Source organism: Castanea sativa, chromosome 5 (assembly GCF_040712315.1).
Source record: "Castanea sativa cultivar Marrone di Chiusa Pesio chromosome 5, ASM4071231v1".
Classification (NCBI taxonomy): Eukaryota; Viridiplantae; Streptophyta; class Magnoliopsida; order Fagales; family Fagaceae; genus Castanea; species Castanea sativa.
This window is the reverse complement of record NC_134017.1, coordinates 39,998,732-40,011,797: the sequence shown is the minus strand read 5'-3', so window position 1 is coordinate 40,011,797 and position 13,066 is coordinate 39,998,732. Positions and strand designations below refer to the sequence as shown.

Below are 13,066 nucleotides of genomic sequence, written 5' to 3'. Positions count from 1 at the left end.
TAAATGATAGAAACTAAATATGTAATTTACCATTTTTATTTTTCTTGTAATCCTTAGTCTACTAATTAAAAATAAATAAAAGAAAAGTTGAAAGGTCAAGTAAAAGAAAAGGAGCAAAAGAAGAAGAATCCCAGTATACCATAAAAAATAAAATAAAATAAAATAAAATAAAAACCAAAAAATTGATAAAACAATAGAAAAAAAAATGTTCTCACAATGAATCAGAACTCTTTTCTATATAGTTTTAGTGGAAGGAAATGCTGTTGGAGCAAAAACTTTCAGTGAATGGGAAAAAGATAATTCCCTGTGCCTCAGTACCCAAACTTTCACCAAAAACATTTTATCCTTAGCTAAATCTTTTCAGCAAAGGGCGTCAATACTGAATGGACAATCCACGATTGTCATGATTTTGTCCGTTGATGGATCTTTTGAAAGTTGAGACTCTTTCTTATCACAATCGAAAACCCCGCCACAAAATTACTTGTAATAATTTTATCAGTATCACAATGTGGCTTGGGCTTGTCATAGTGTATCCAGAACTATCATTGGTCAACAGATTTCAATGCAATAATTATTGGTCCATTTAAGTAAGGCCCACAGCCACTGATGGTTTTTCTTTTACAAATTACCAAATCCAAATGGAAAAGGATAATGATAATTACATTAAACCCTGTTTTTTTCCTTTGCGTTGGGAAGATCTGGATGTTGTGACTTGTGATTCAAGCCACATCCAATGTTGAATTATCAATTTTAGAACTATTTATGATTGGTGAATTATTCATTACGACTCATTTAAGGGTGGTATCAATTCTAATGATGACCCAAAAAAGAACAAAAGAATTAGAAAGGACCAATGTTTAGCTATTAGGGTTTAAGTTCAAAGAATCTGTGAGCAGAAATATCAAATATGTCAAGATTGGCAAATGGTTTAGTTCAAAAACTTTAGGATTAGTTATAAATTCTTAATAGACTAATCAAGATTGGCAATATGTAATGTTTAATACTATTTCTATTCTATCCAATATCATACTCCTTTTCATCCATTAATAAATATGTATATCCTTAATACTTCTACTTATGTTATTTTAAGAAAACCAAATCTATTAATACAGTAATCGCTATCTTTTGTACATGATCAAACTATGTCATGTGATTCTTCTTCTTTTCATTAATAGTTGTCCAACCCAAACCCATACCTAATGAAACACCAACTTGGGGCCATCCAAACCTAAATTCTTCCTATTCAAGCAGTGTCGTAGTCAACGGTGGGTGCTAATCATCAAGCCTAGTGAACATTGGTTTGAGAGAAGATCCTCCCTTCCAAAAAATCAACTCCATCCAACACATCATTCTTTGCTATCATTCACCACTATCCACCATGATACCATTTTTTATCTTATAGGATCTTTGCTAGATCCAGTGAAGATCTCACCAAATTTTAATGAAATTTTAACTAGATCTAGCGATATCTTCACTGATTTGATAAGATCTCTGCTACATGCCACAATCAACAATGAGTATGACCACTTTGAATGACGTGAACATAAAAAATACAAGGGCTTGCCAGTTAGCAAGGTGTGTTTCACCGTTGGCAACAAATTTGGATTTCTAGGATTCTACGCAGTTAGGTCAGGTGACAGGCTATGAAAGATCCAACCATACCCGACTTATAGATACCTCTACGACCTATTTCTAGTTTTAAACATTGTTTTAAAAAAAAAATAGTTATAAACTATTTATGATTGAAGATATATAGTTTGTCGATTCTTTAAAATAATTTAGTATAGAACCATCTTTTATAAAGAACCTTTTAGATGAATTTAAGCTTCTAGATATTAGATAACATGAAAACTTTTTTCGTTTTTTATTGGCAGAATAGAAAACTTGAATCCAAACTCAAGATTTTTGTGAGATGCGAACAATACATATAGATTTTTTTTTTAAAGCACACACAAGAATATCATATATATTTGGTACATAAAAAGAGTAGAGCTAGGAGAGATACTTTTGCATTACAAAGTTGCATAGTCTTATAGTGATGCTCTCAAAAGGAATTACACAGGTAAGACATATAAGACATGTATAACCGTTTTTAGAAGAAAAAAAAAAGTTGGCTTTCAATATCTTAGGAATCATTCTATTTTGTGAATTGTGAAATTTACTTCGATCCTTAGCTTTCTAATGATATATATAATACGTGAGACTAAGAAAGTTATGCAAGTGGTAGTAATGTAACATGTCATTCAACATTTTATAATGTCCATGGAACAATTCTCGTACTTAACCCAATTTGTTCATCAGTAAACGATAATAATATAATATGTTTTGGTAGTAATATAATATGTGCTAGGGGTGTCCGTAGAAAAAAAAAATGAAGGTAGACTTTAGTGAGAAAGGGTAGACTATTTTAAGAACAAGATTATATACACATTGGGAACTTGAAACCTCAACTATGACAAAAATAAAAAATTTAATAGAAAGTCTAGGATTACATACTTGTTCAAACATTTTGACACAACATTAATACATAGCAAGTGATAGTTGATTGTTTTTCACTAAATACAGTAATGGACGTGAGTGGCCAGGTGTGTCGATAGAAGAACTGATTTTTTTTTTTAAATTTCTATCCGAAACATGAATATTATTGCATAATCCAATCAATTCCATGAAAGATTCAGTACCAGAACTAAACATTTTCATTTCAACTTCATTATGCCAGACAGTTTCATAAACATCCTTGCATATATATTCATAGGGGTTCAAAACTTGCATATTGTATTATCTCATATTCATTTTCATGCAGTTGATGCAAGGAAATTCTTTAAAAATCTAATTAAAACATGAATATTATTTATTGCATATCTACACAAGCTTATTCAATATTCATAATCACAGAAGAAGTAAACGAAGTTTATAAATTAAAACTTGTACATCGTCATAACTCCGTCCCTATATTGGGCGTCATTTCATTTGGCATCCTATGCCCACAGCCCACCCCTACTGGGGGGCAATAGATGGTGGTGTCCTTTTTTCTTTTGGTCAATATATAGCGTATTATATATTCGTTCCAACTTTCAAATTCGATCAAAGATGTTCAAAAATCATCAACGGTCAAATTTGAGCAAGGCCCACAACCATTATGTACTTGATCAGACATACGTGACCCTTCAGGAATCCAATGGCTGACCCACTGAAGAGATCTGCATGCGCTGAGGTTCAAAGCTCTATAGTCTATACACACTTCCCCGATAAAAGTGACATTCATGTCTGCCATTTGACTCACAAAATCATTTATGACCACTGCTTTTATTTATTACTAGTAAAACAGTTGCTTTCATTTATTTATTAAAACAGTTACACGGACACAAATGAATTTATTTATTACTAATATATATAATAATCCTATTGATAAACATCATTTATTACAACTCAAGCAAGATCTCAAGCAAATCACTTAGTGCCAATACAACAATGTGGCCTAAATCATGGAACGGAAGCCTAGAAAGTGGTGGTAATAACGCAAATAAAGACATTAATTAATTAATACAAGCTGTGAAAGATTTAGAGTGGGCATTTGGGGTCAAAAGCAAAGGGTCCAACACTGTAGAGAATAAATGGGAGTTTATCGGCCATATATGGCTTCTCTGGCCTTAGGCTAGCACCCTGGAGACCATAGTGAAGATCAGAGGGCTTGTTGCATGAGGCCAATGGTGATGAGACAATGAACACCTTGCACTTGTGAGCACCAAAGGAGGTGATGGTCTTGGGTGCAGTGATGAAGAAATAGCCATTCTTATCGGTTTTAGCTGTTTCGATCAGTGGGTACTTGGTGTTATTGCACTGAAACTTTACCACGGCACCTGCAAAAAATCAATGCCATAGTCAGAGATGACTCAGTACGTTTGGTCATAATATAAATCTAGGGAAAGCGTGTTTAGCATGAAAGAAGTTAAAAGTGGATAACAGCTACTTTAACTTTTGCGTTGCCATGACAATGCTGCTTTTTTATGACACAAAAGACGTGCTGAAAACCTAGCATAGGATGGGTACACACGTTATCTTTTTTTCAAAATCAATTTAAATGAAAAATCTCTTTGAAAATCTATACCTAAAACAATTTAGGGATATATTTTCAATTAAAATTTTGATGATACGTGTCCTTAAGATACATAATTTAATATTTATAAAAAATATTTTTTAAAAAAATTAAAAAAATGTTAACAGCTTTTTTAATTTTTAAGAAATTTTTTTTAAAATAAATAATTTAATGTATGTTTCAAGAACCGACATTAACCGGTCCCTTTCAATTATGACTTAATATGATTATTTAAATAATTTAATAAGTTGTAAACTAAAATAGTTTTATGAATCACGGGTTGTAGGAGAAAATTCTTCCAAACGGTATGGAAAAAGCGCTTTCAGCTTTGTCTTTTTCTGGGGTAGCAAGTATCATACGATGCATGCTAAAAATCTTACGAATATTTTAAAACTGATTACTGCACAGTAAATGGACAAAAAGTTAAATCAAAAAGAAATTTCAAAATGAAGTTAAAAATTTTTATTTAAAAAGTAAACATATTGCGGGCCTAGGAAAGATAAAATTTCAAAACTGAAGAAAGTACCATCAATAGGTGAAGCACCCAAGAGGGTGTCAGCCCCAGCATACTTGCAGGACTTGCAATAAACAACACCTTGGACAGCTACAAAGCTCCTTGGGACAGGTGAACGTGTTGGGGGGTGATGAGGTGGGTAGTAATGAGGTGGGTGGTGAGGAGGGTGAGCTGGGGGATGAACTGGTGGGTGGCTAGGAGGAGCGTGGTGAGGAGGTTCATGGTGAGCTGGTGGGTGGCTTGGTGGGTGAACTGGTGAGTGGCTTGGAGGGTGGCCGTGGTGGTGGTGGTGGTGGTGGTGAGCTGGTGCTTCACTTGGAGGGTGGCCATGGTGGTAAGTGGGTGGGTGTGCTGGTGCTTCACTTGGGGGGTGGCCATGGTGGTAAGTAGGTGGGTAAACTGGTGCTGGAGTTGGTGGGTGAGGGTGGTGAATTGGGGGGTCTACTGGGATTGGTGAAGCAAACACGGTGAGGGTGGTGCTCACTAGGAGCATGAGTTGCGCTAGCAACAATGCATTTGTAGCAAAACCCATGGTGCTCGTGTGTGTGTGTGTGTGAGATAGAGAGAGAGAGAGTGAGTTGGTGTTGTGAGAGGGTGAAAGGAGGTAGTTTTATAGGGGCTCAAGCCATGATTCTCTGCGGTTTTTGTTGATAAAATCTTGTTTTCTATAATGTGGTGGGGCAAGGGGTATTAAGTGCAAAGAGAGATCAAGGAAGGGATTTTGGAATTGAGTTAGTTTTGTAAGGCCAATCAGACAATTTTTTTGTTTTTATTTTTCTTTTTTTTGAAGAAAACTAGGTTTATATTTTGCTTGTAACACAAAATTTACGTATTATACAAATGTGTAAAATATTGTATATCACTACAAAAAATTTACAAGCATTTAATTACCAAAAAAATTTTCAAGCATTCCTACCTAATTTACTCTTATATGCTCTGCCTAATTTACAATTTTACGCATTAAACCTATAATTACCAAAATTATTTTTTATTTAGTTGTGACGAGTGATTGGCTTGAACAAGTGGTGGGAAGGGTCACATGCATAAGAGGGAAAAATAGTCATATTTGGAATTTTGCACATTTTGCAAGGCAAATGTAGAAGTTTCCAATGTCTTGGTAGAAGAACCCTTTTACTTTGAATTTAAAAATGATACTTTAATTATTTTATTTAAAAATGGAGACTTTACCTGAGATATATATTGAGTTAAAAATTAAAATAGGCTTTATTTAAAAATAAATAATGAAAAACTACTTCTACACCTATGATAGATCTTTCATATGATAACCTTCCTTTATTTTTATTTTTTTTCTTTTTCGTTATGCGAGTCTCTTACATGATCGCTTTCATACTAATGACTTTTTTTTTTTAGAAGGTCATACTAATGACTTATGAGGGCAATTAATATAAAATTTTTTCAACTATCACGGTGATATAATATATTTTTTATATTAAGTAAAAACTACTTTTATACCAGCTTATTTTACTATTTAATTTATTTTTTTTACTATTCATGAGTTTACTACACTTTTTAATACTATTTTTGAGTTTTATTATACTATTTCAACTAACTTTTATTTTTACCTACAGTACTTTAAGTAACAAGTTTTTAATTTCAACAAAATAAATAAGCGGTTTCTAAACAGATCCTAAATAAAAATTATTACTTATTACTTAAGAGAAATGCTAACGAATGTTATAAGTTAACCATCTATTTAAAGAAAAATTTTATTAAAAAAAATTAATATTATGATAATTTTTATTTATTTCTATAAAAATAATGCTAAAACTTTTTAAAAATACATTATTAATTATTATCTAAGACCATTTTTTACTTAAAATTAAGATGACAGAGTTAACCCTGCTTAAAAAATAGAAAATAAAGCAAAGGCTTGAGACGAGGCAAATAAAAAAGAGAGGACGATAACGACTAGGGCTTTGATAGATGAGAGAATATTGTACGTTACAAGAAAGTCAGTCCCTTTTCACTTTTTAGTTTTTACCCCAACCGCTTTAGTCTACATTGATGATTGCCTTTATTTTAAAGTTTTTCTTTTTAAAAAACTGTACATCGAAAGAGTCCAAATTTCTCTCACATATCAATGGCGGTAAAAGACGTGGAAGTCCGGACAAAACTTTGGGCCGGACCGCCGGATCTTAAAGGCTTCTTGCTCCATGAATTGTGATAAATTGTTGGAAAAGAAAGCAAATTACAAATTATTTTTAATTAGGACAGTGGCAGATGAATGATAAAATAATGAATTTATCTTCCTCTAAAAGTAATGTTAAAATTTTTTTTATTATGATTTATTAATAATTATTTTAAAAATATTAATTAATTTGATCGTTTATTTTTTCTAATTTTTAATTCAATTTGTTTCTTTATCATTTATATCTTTTTGCCTTCCAGGATGAACACTATTGTAGAAGAATACTATAGTCCAACTAGAGGATATATGGCGGGAAATTTTTTTATTTTTTATTTTTTATTTTTTTATCTTCAAATAAATATCATGAAAGTATTTATTTAGTGACATAATGTCTATTATTTATATACAACTAGTTGTTTGTTTTCTTATAAGAAAAAACGAAAAATAAAAGAAAGTAGTAGCATATTCATGTGGGGTAAATTATATATATATATATATATATATATATATAGATATTTTGATAAGAAATTTAGAAATTTATTAAGAAGAAGATAAAGCTAATATATCTTGAAATAACGTTGATTCAATGATAGTAAGATTTTCCTCTAACCATTTAACATAACCATCAATGTTCTTAACATATTGTGCTAAGAGATGTGCTGGACAATTCCCTTGTCTTCTAACATGTACTATCTTTGTGTCTCTGAAATCGTTCTCTGAAATCATTGATTCATGAACTCCCACGTCCAATGCAGAAATCACCCCCTCCTCCATTGCCTTTGCTTCGCTTTCCAACGGACCCAATGGACAAGTTATCTTCATGCTCATCGCTACCATCACCCTCCCTAGGCTATCCTAGATGACTATTCCAACTCTAGAGCTATAGGTTGTGGAGAACATAACACCATCGACATTATGCTTGTACCATGGGGGAGTTGGAGGAATCCATGTGATGTCCTCCCTAGACAAGGAATGTGTCAAAGTTTGGATAAATGCACAATTAAGAACAAGAAGAAGATAGATGCAAGCATTGAAGTGAAGAATGTTTGAAGAATTAGCTCAGGTAGAGAGGCAGAGTAATGGAACAGGGTATTGGAAGAATATACATGAAGCTTGCTAAACGACTGAGATACCTGAATTCTAGTATACGGCTTGTAGTTTAGCTTTAAGTTAATTAAAAGATGTAAAGATGGACACGTGTAATACTGGAATTGGTTGGATTGGTTGTTTAGAGCGGATCCGTATAGTGTGGAGTTAGTTAGAGTTAGTTATTTTGCTTCCTTGTGTGAGTTCTAGTCTATATACATTGTACAATTAGTTTTTGATCAATTAATGCAATTTACAAAAATTCATTCTTCAATCTTTTCTCTCTAGCTTATCTTCTCTCTTTCCTAGCTCTCTGTTTTCTTATATGGTATCAGAGCTAAGTGTTTCTGTCAATGGCATACCCAGATCAAACTTCTCAAACTTCATCTTCTCCATTTGCTACTCATTGTGAGCTTTCTCCAATGGAGGACCCAAGGAGTCCATTTTTTCTGCACCATAGAGAGTCACTAGGTGCAATTCTTGTCACTCAGCCCTTGATAGAAGACAATTACCCTAATTGGGCTAGCGCTATGCGTATGGCATTGGATGCGAAGGGTAAGCTAGGCTTTGTGGATGGCTCTATAATAGCTTCCATGGCCATTACTCTTCTGGAAAAGATTGCTTGATCAAAAAACAATTCCATGATCTCTTCATGGATATTGAATTTAATCTCTCCTCACATCTTTGGAAGTGTGATTTACAAAAACACTGCAATGGAGGTTTGGAATTCATTAAAGAATCGTTTCTTGCAAGCAAATGGTCCACAAATTTCACAACTTCAAAAGTAGATTTCAACAATCATGCAAGAAGATGCAACAGTGACTACTTTCGTCACTGATCTTCAAGCTTCTTGGGATCAATTGCTTAATCTCAGGCTCTTATCACGTTGTTATTGTGGTAAGTATGTTTGTGGTGTGAATGACAAGATTACATTGTTTCATCATCAAGATTCTTTGATGCAGTTCCTTAATGGCTTGAATGAAGTCTATTCACAAGTTCGAACTCAGATTTTGATGATGTAACTAAGTCCCTCAATTGACAAGGCTTTCTCTTTGGTAATACAAGAGGAAAGACAAAGGGCTTTAGGTTTCAATGGAAGGCATTCAGTTGATTCAACTGCTTTTGCAGTCAAGACTCAAAGATTCAATCAAGTTGGGAAAAACACAAAAGGAAAGGGTAGGCCTATATGCAGTTATTGTGGAAAAGCTGGTCTTTTCATGGAGAAATGCTACAAGTTAATTGGTTTTCCACTAGGATATAAGCAAAAGGGCAAGGTGTCCATGGCTAATCAAGTGAGTCTTGATGGTGATTCTAGTCAGTCTGAGGCTGCATCACAGTCTGGGTCTTTTCCTTTCACATTTGAACAATGTCAGCAGCTGCTATCTTTGTTGAGCACTCATGCATCATCCTCTGTCACTCTTGATGTTATTCACTCAGCAAATTTAGCACTTTCAGGTATTTCTTGTGCTTCTTTCTAGGATTCTACTTGCCTTAGTTTGAATAATTTAATCTTTACTAAAAATCCTTCAAACAAAATAGCTTACAATGAAGAAACTTAGGTTCTTGATACAGGGGCTACTGACCACATTATTCATTCAATTTCATTGTTTTCTAAGATCACTAGTTCAATCTCTTCTTTTGTGCATTTACCTAATGGTGAAAAAGTCCTTGACACACACATAGGCACAGTCCAAGTCACTGCATCCTTGATTCTTGAGGATGTGTCATTTGTGTTCTAGCTTTTTCCTTCAATCTGATTTCCGTAAGCAAATTAACCAAATCTTTGTCATGTTGCTTGGTTTTCCTTTCCAATTATTGTTTCATACAGGACCTTACTTGCTGGAAAATGATTGGATTGCATAAGCTTCATAATAATTTGTACTTGCTGCAAGCTTCAGACAATTGCAAGTCCATTTCAAAAACTTCTACTATCCTAGAGTCAGTTTTGAAGTCTTTTGTTAATTATGTCTCTCATGTTCCCATTGTAACTAAGCCTTACTTGTGGCATCTTAGACTAGGACATGCTTTTGATGAAACTTCAACATTGTGTATCTGATATGCCTTCCTTTCATTCAAATAAAGATTGTGTTGTTTGTCCAATTTCAAAGCATAAACGATTACCTGTTCCTAACTCTAACCACTTATTTGATCATGCTTTTGATTTGATTCACTGTGATGTATGGGGACCCTTTGCCAAAGCAACTCATGATGGTTTTAAATATTTTCTTACCATTGTGGATGATACTACAAGGTCCACATGGGTTTACCTTATGAAATCTAAATCAGAAACTAGGCCTTTGTTGATTTCATTTTACAATTTGATACATTCTCAATTTCAAACTAATATCAAAGTGTTTAGAATTGATAATGCTCAAGAGGTTTTCCTTAAAGATTTTTATGCTCAACATGGGATTGTTCATCAACATTCCTGTGTTGCTACTCCATAACAAAATTCAATAGTGGAAAGAAAGCATCAACATATCCTTAACATTGCAAGAACATTGAAATTTCAGTCTAACTCTAACATACCACTTTGTTATTGGGGAGATTGTATTTTGACAGCAGTTTACATCATAAATAGGCTACCTAGTGTTATTTTGGATCATAAAACCCCTTTTGAGAAGCTTTATGACAAGATTCCCTTTTATCATCACTTAAGAGTTTTTGGCTGCCTGTGCTTTGGTTTGCTTCCACATTGGCTCACAATAGGTCTAAGTTCTCCCCTAGGTCAATTCCTTGTGTTTTTCTTGGTTACCTTTTTGGTGTTAAGGGTTACAAGTTGTTAAACTTGATCACCAAACAAATTTTCATTTCAAGGGATGTTTCATTTCATGAAACTGTTTTTCCTTTCATTTCTTCAGCCTATTCACCACATACTTCCATTTCCCTTCCTCATATATGTCCTAATGTGGCTATACCACATGATCCCATGTTTTCAAAATCTCTTACACCTTCTTTAAATGTTCCATCTTCTAATTCTGGTCCTCATCAGGTGTCTAATCCATCATACCAGCTTCTAGTTCTTCTGATCTTGTCTTACCAAGTTCTATAGCACCTAGTTCTTTACCCCTTCCTCAAGGGCCAGAACCTGCTACTCTTCCTTCCCTAAGAAGGTCATCTAGGCCTACCAAACTTCCTTCATACTTACAAGACTACAAATGCAGCAGCATCATGTCTACTGAACTTTCCCAGTCCAATCCACTCAGGAAGCCAGGCACTTCCTTAGTCCCTACCAGATATCCTCTTTCTGATTATATTGACACTTCACAACTCTCTCCTTCATATGCCAATTTTTGTTCTGTCATTACCTCTATTCTTGAACCAAGATTCTATCATGAGGCTGTTAAGGATCCTAAATGGAAAGAAGCCATGAATGCTAAAATTGATGCTTTGGTTTCTAATAATATCTAGACCCTTATTGAAGGAAAAATTCTGGTTTTGTATCTCATACAAAACACATAATGGAAGCAACAAACAATGATCTATTTCATTCATGATTGATAACGTGCACTATGTAAATTTCAGAATTTAAGAACAAGATAGCGTACCTTGGTGTGGAGAAATTCAAAACAAAGATTAGAAGCACTTGGGAACACTTTTAATCTTCACTCCAATTCCACTTTACGCCCAAGATGTGTGGTCTCTCAATCAGTTTTCAAAGGGAGAATGAAAGTGTGTCTTACACTCTCTCACACACCGTTTCTTATTTCTTTTTTCACTACTAATAAAAATTCTGTATGTTTCTCCTTTTATAACTAACTGATTATCTAATTGGGCTGGCCTATTGGGCCTTTCCAATTGGGCTTTAGTGTGTGGCTTGGAGTGGGACCAAAAGGGACCAATAAGACACTAGCTCCAATGGGCCTTGGGCTTTTCCGTCAACTCTTAACAAGTCTAAAGTTACCATTAATTATATTTAATACCACTATATAAATATAATTGCACTCTAGGCCTTATTAATAAATTATATCCCAAGACTTTATTATACATGCAACCCCTTCATAAAATATTCGTAGTAACACAAAGTCATAAATGTAGACTGCCACTTTGTAAATTACTACATCTTATCCTTGAGTACCCGGTTTAATTTTTTAAAGTTATTCATTATATATTTATGAAATCCAATTTCATAAATATATACTTTAGTAATTTCTTATTAAAGTGATTAGGCCTAACTCTCTGAATAACTAAACCCATTAAACTTATCTCAAGGGAATATTTTATATCTCCATCAAGAGACTATGAATTCCATCTTGAGAATATATGTTCCATCAACACTAAATGTGGCTGCCCAACATACTGAGGTTTTGACCGTCACTTTAGATCTCACTCCTGATATATCAAAGCAACCCATATCTCATGATCAGGTTCATTATTCTCTCAGGATTAAGAGTTCATGCAAATTGAAGTCGTGAAATTTATTATTCATTTGACAGTCATTAGGAGAATAATAAATCTCACAGCGGTCCTGTTAAATATGTCTTAACTTTTAAAACATATCAACATATCAACTAGAAGTCTCTACTTCCATGATCAAGACAAATCATCTTAGTTGATACGTTATAGTCTTCGCAGATGAAATGCCCAATTTCATCATCGACTATGAACTATAAATTCTGAGTTTATAAAGAACTTGTGATTTACATCTTCTATGACTTTTCACATAAATCACATACAATGCATCTCATGGACTATATGATAATGTCTCATATTCATGTTAACATTATTTTAGATAATAATAAAATAACTTTATCAATCACAATATTAAGTCATACATCATGTCATACATAATATCATACATAACATCATACAATAGGATTTAAGGGTACTAATCCTAACAATCTCCCACTTGCCCTAAAGACTATTGTGCACTAATCTAACTCCCATTGCTTCCAAATGTGACTTGAAAGTCCTTTGAGGCAAGGTTTTGGTAAAAGGATCTGCTAGATTATTTGCACTTTCAATTTTTGCTACCACAACATCTCCACGAGCAACAATGTCTCGAATGATGTGGTACTTCCTCTCAATGTGCTTTCCTTTCTTGTGATTCCTTGGATCTTTGGATTGTGCAACCGCTCCACTATTGTCGCAAAACAATGTGATGAGAACTTGCTCCATTCTCATAACACCAAGATCAGAAAGGAATTTCTTGAGCCAAACAGCCTCCTTTGCTGCTTCACAAGCAGCAACGTACTCGGCTTCCATGGTGGAGTCCGCAATA

At 33.8% G+C, this 13,066-nt stretch overlaps 1 protein-coding gene across 1 annotated transcript; it reads right to left on the bottom strand.

Moving 5' to 3' along the window:
* Nucleotides 1-3,361: 3,361 nt before the first annotated feature.
* On the bottom strand, nt 3,362-5,216 carry LOC142636027 (uncharacterized). The gene is made up of 2 exons (XM_075810089.1): nt 4,623-5,216; nt 3,362-3,860 (listed from the first exon to the last, which is right to left on the bottom strand). The coding sequence occupies exons 1-2, from the start codon at nt 5,140-5,142 to the stop codon at nt 3,562-3,564; spliced, it is 819 nt and encodes a 272-aa protein (XP_075666204.1). The 5' UTR covers nt 5,143-5,216; the 3' UTR covers nt 3,362-3,561.
* Between the last annotated feature and the right edge of the window lie 7,850 nt (nt 5,217-13,066).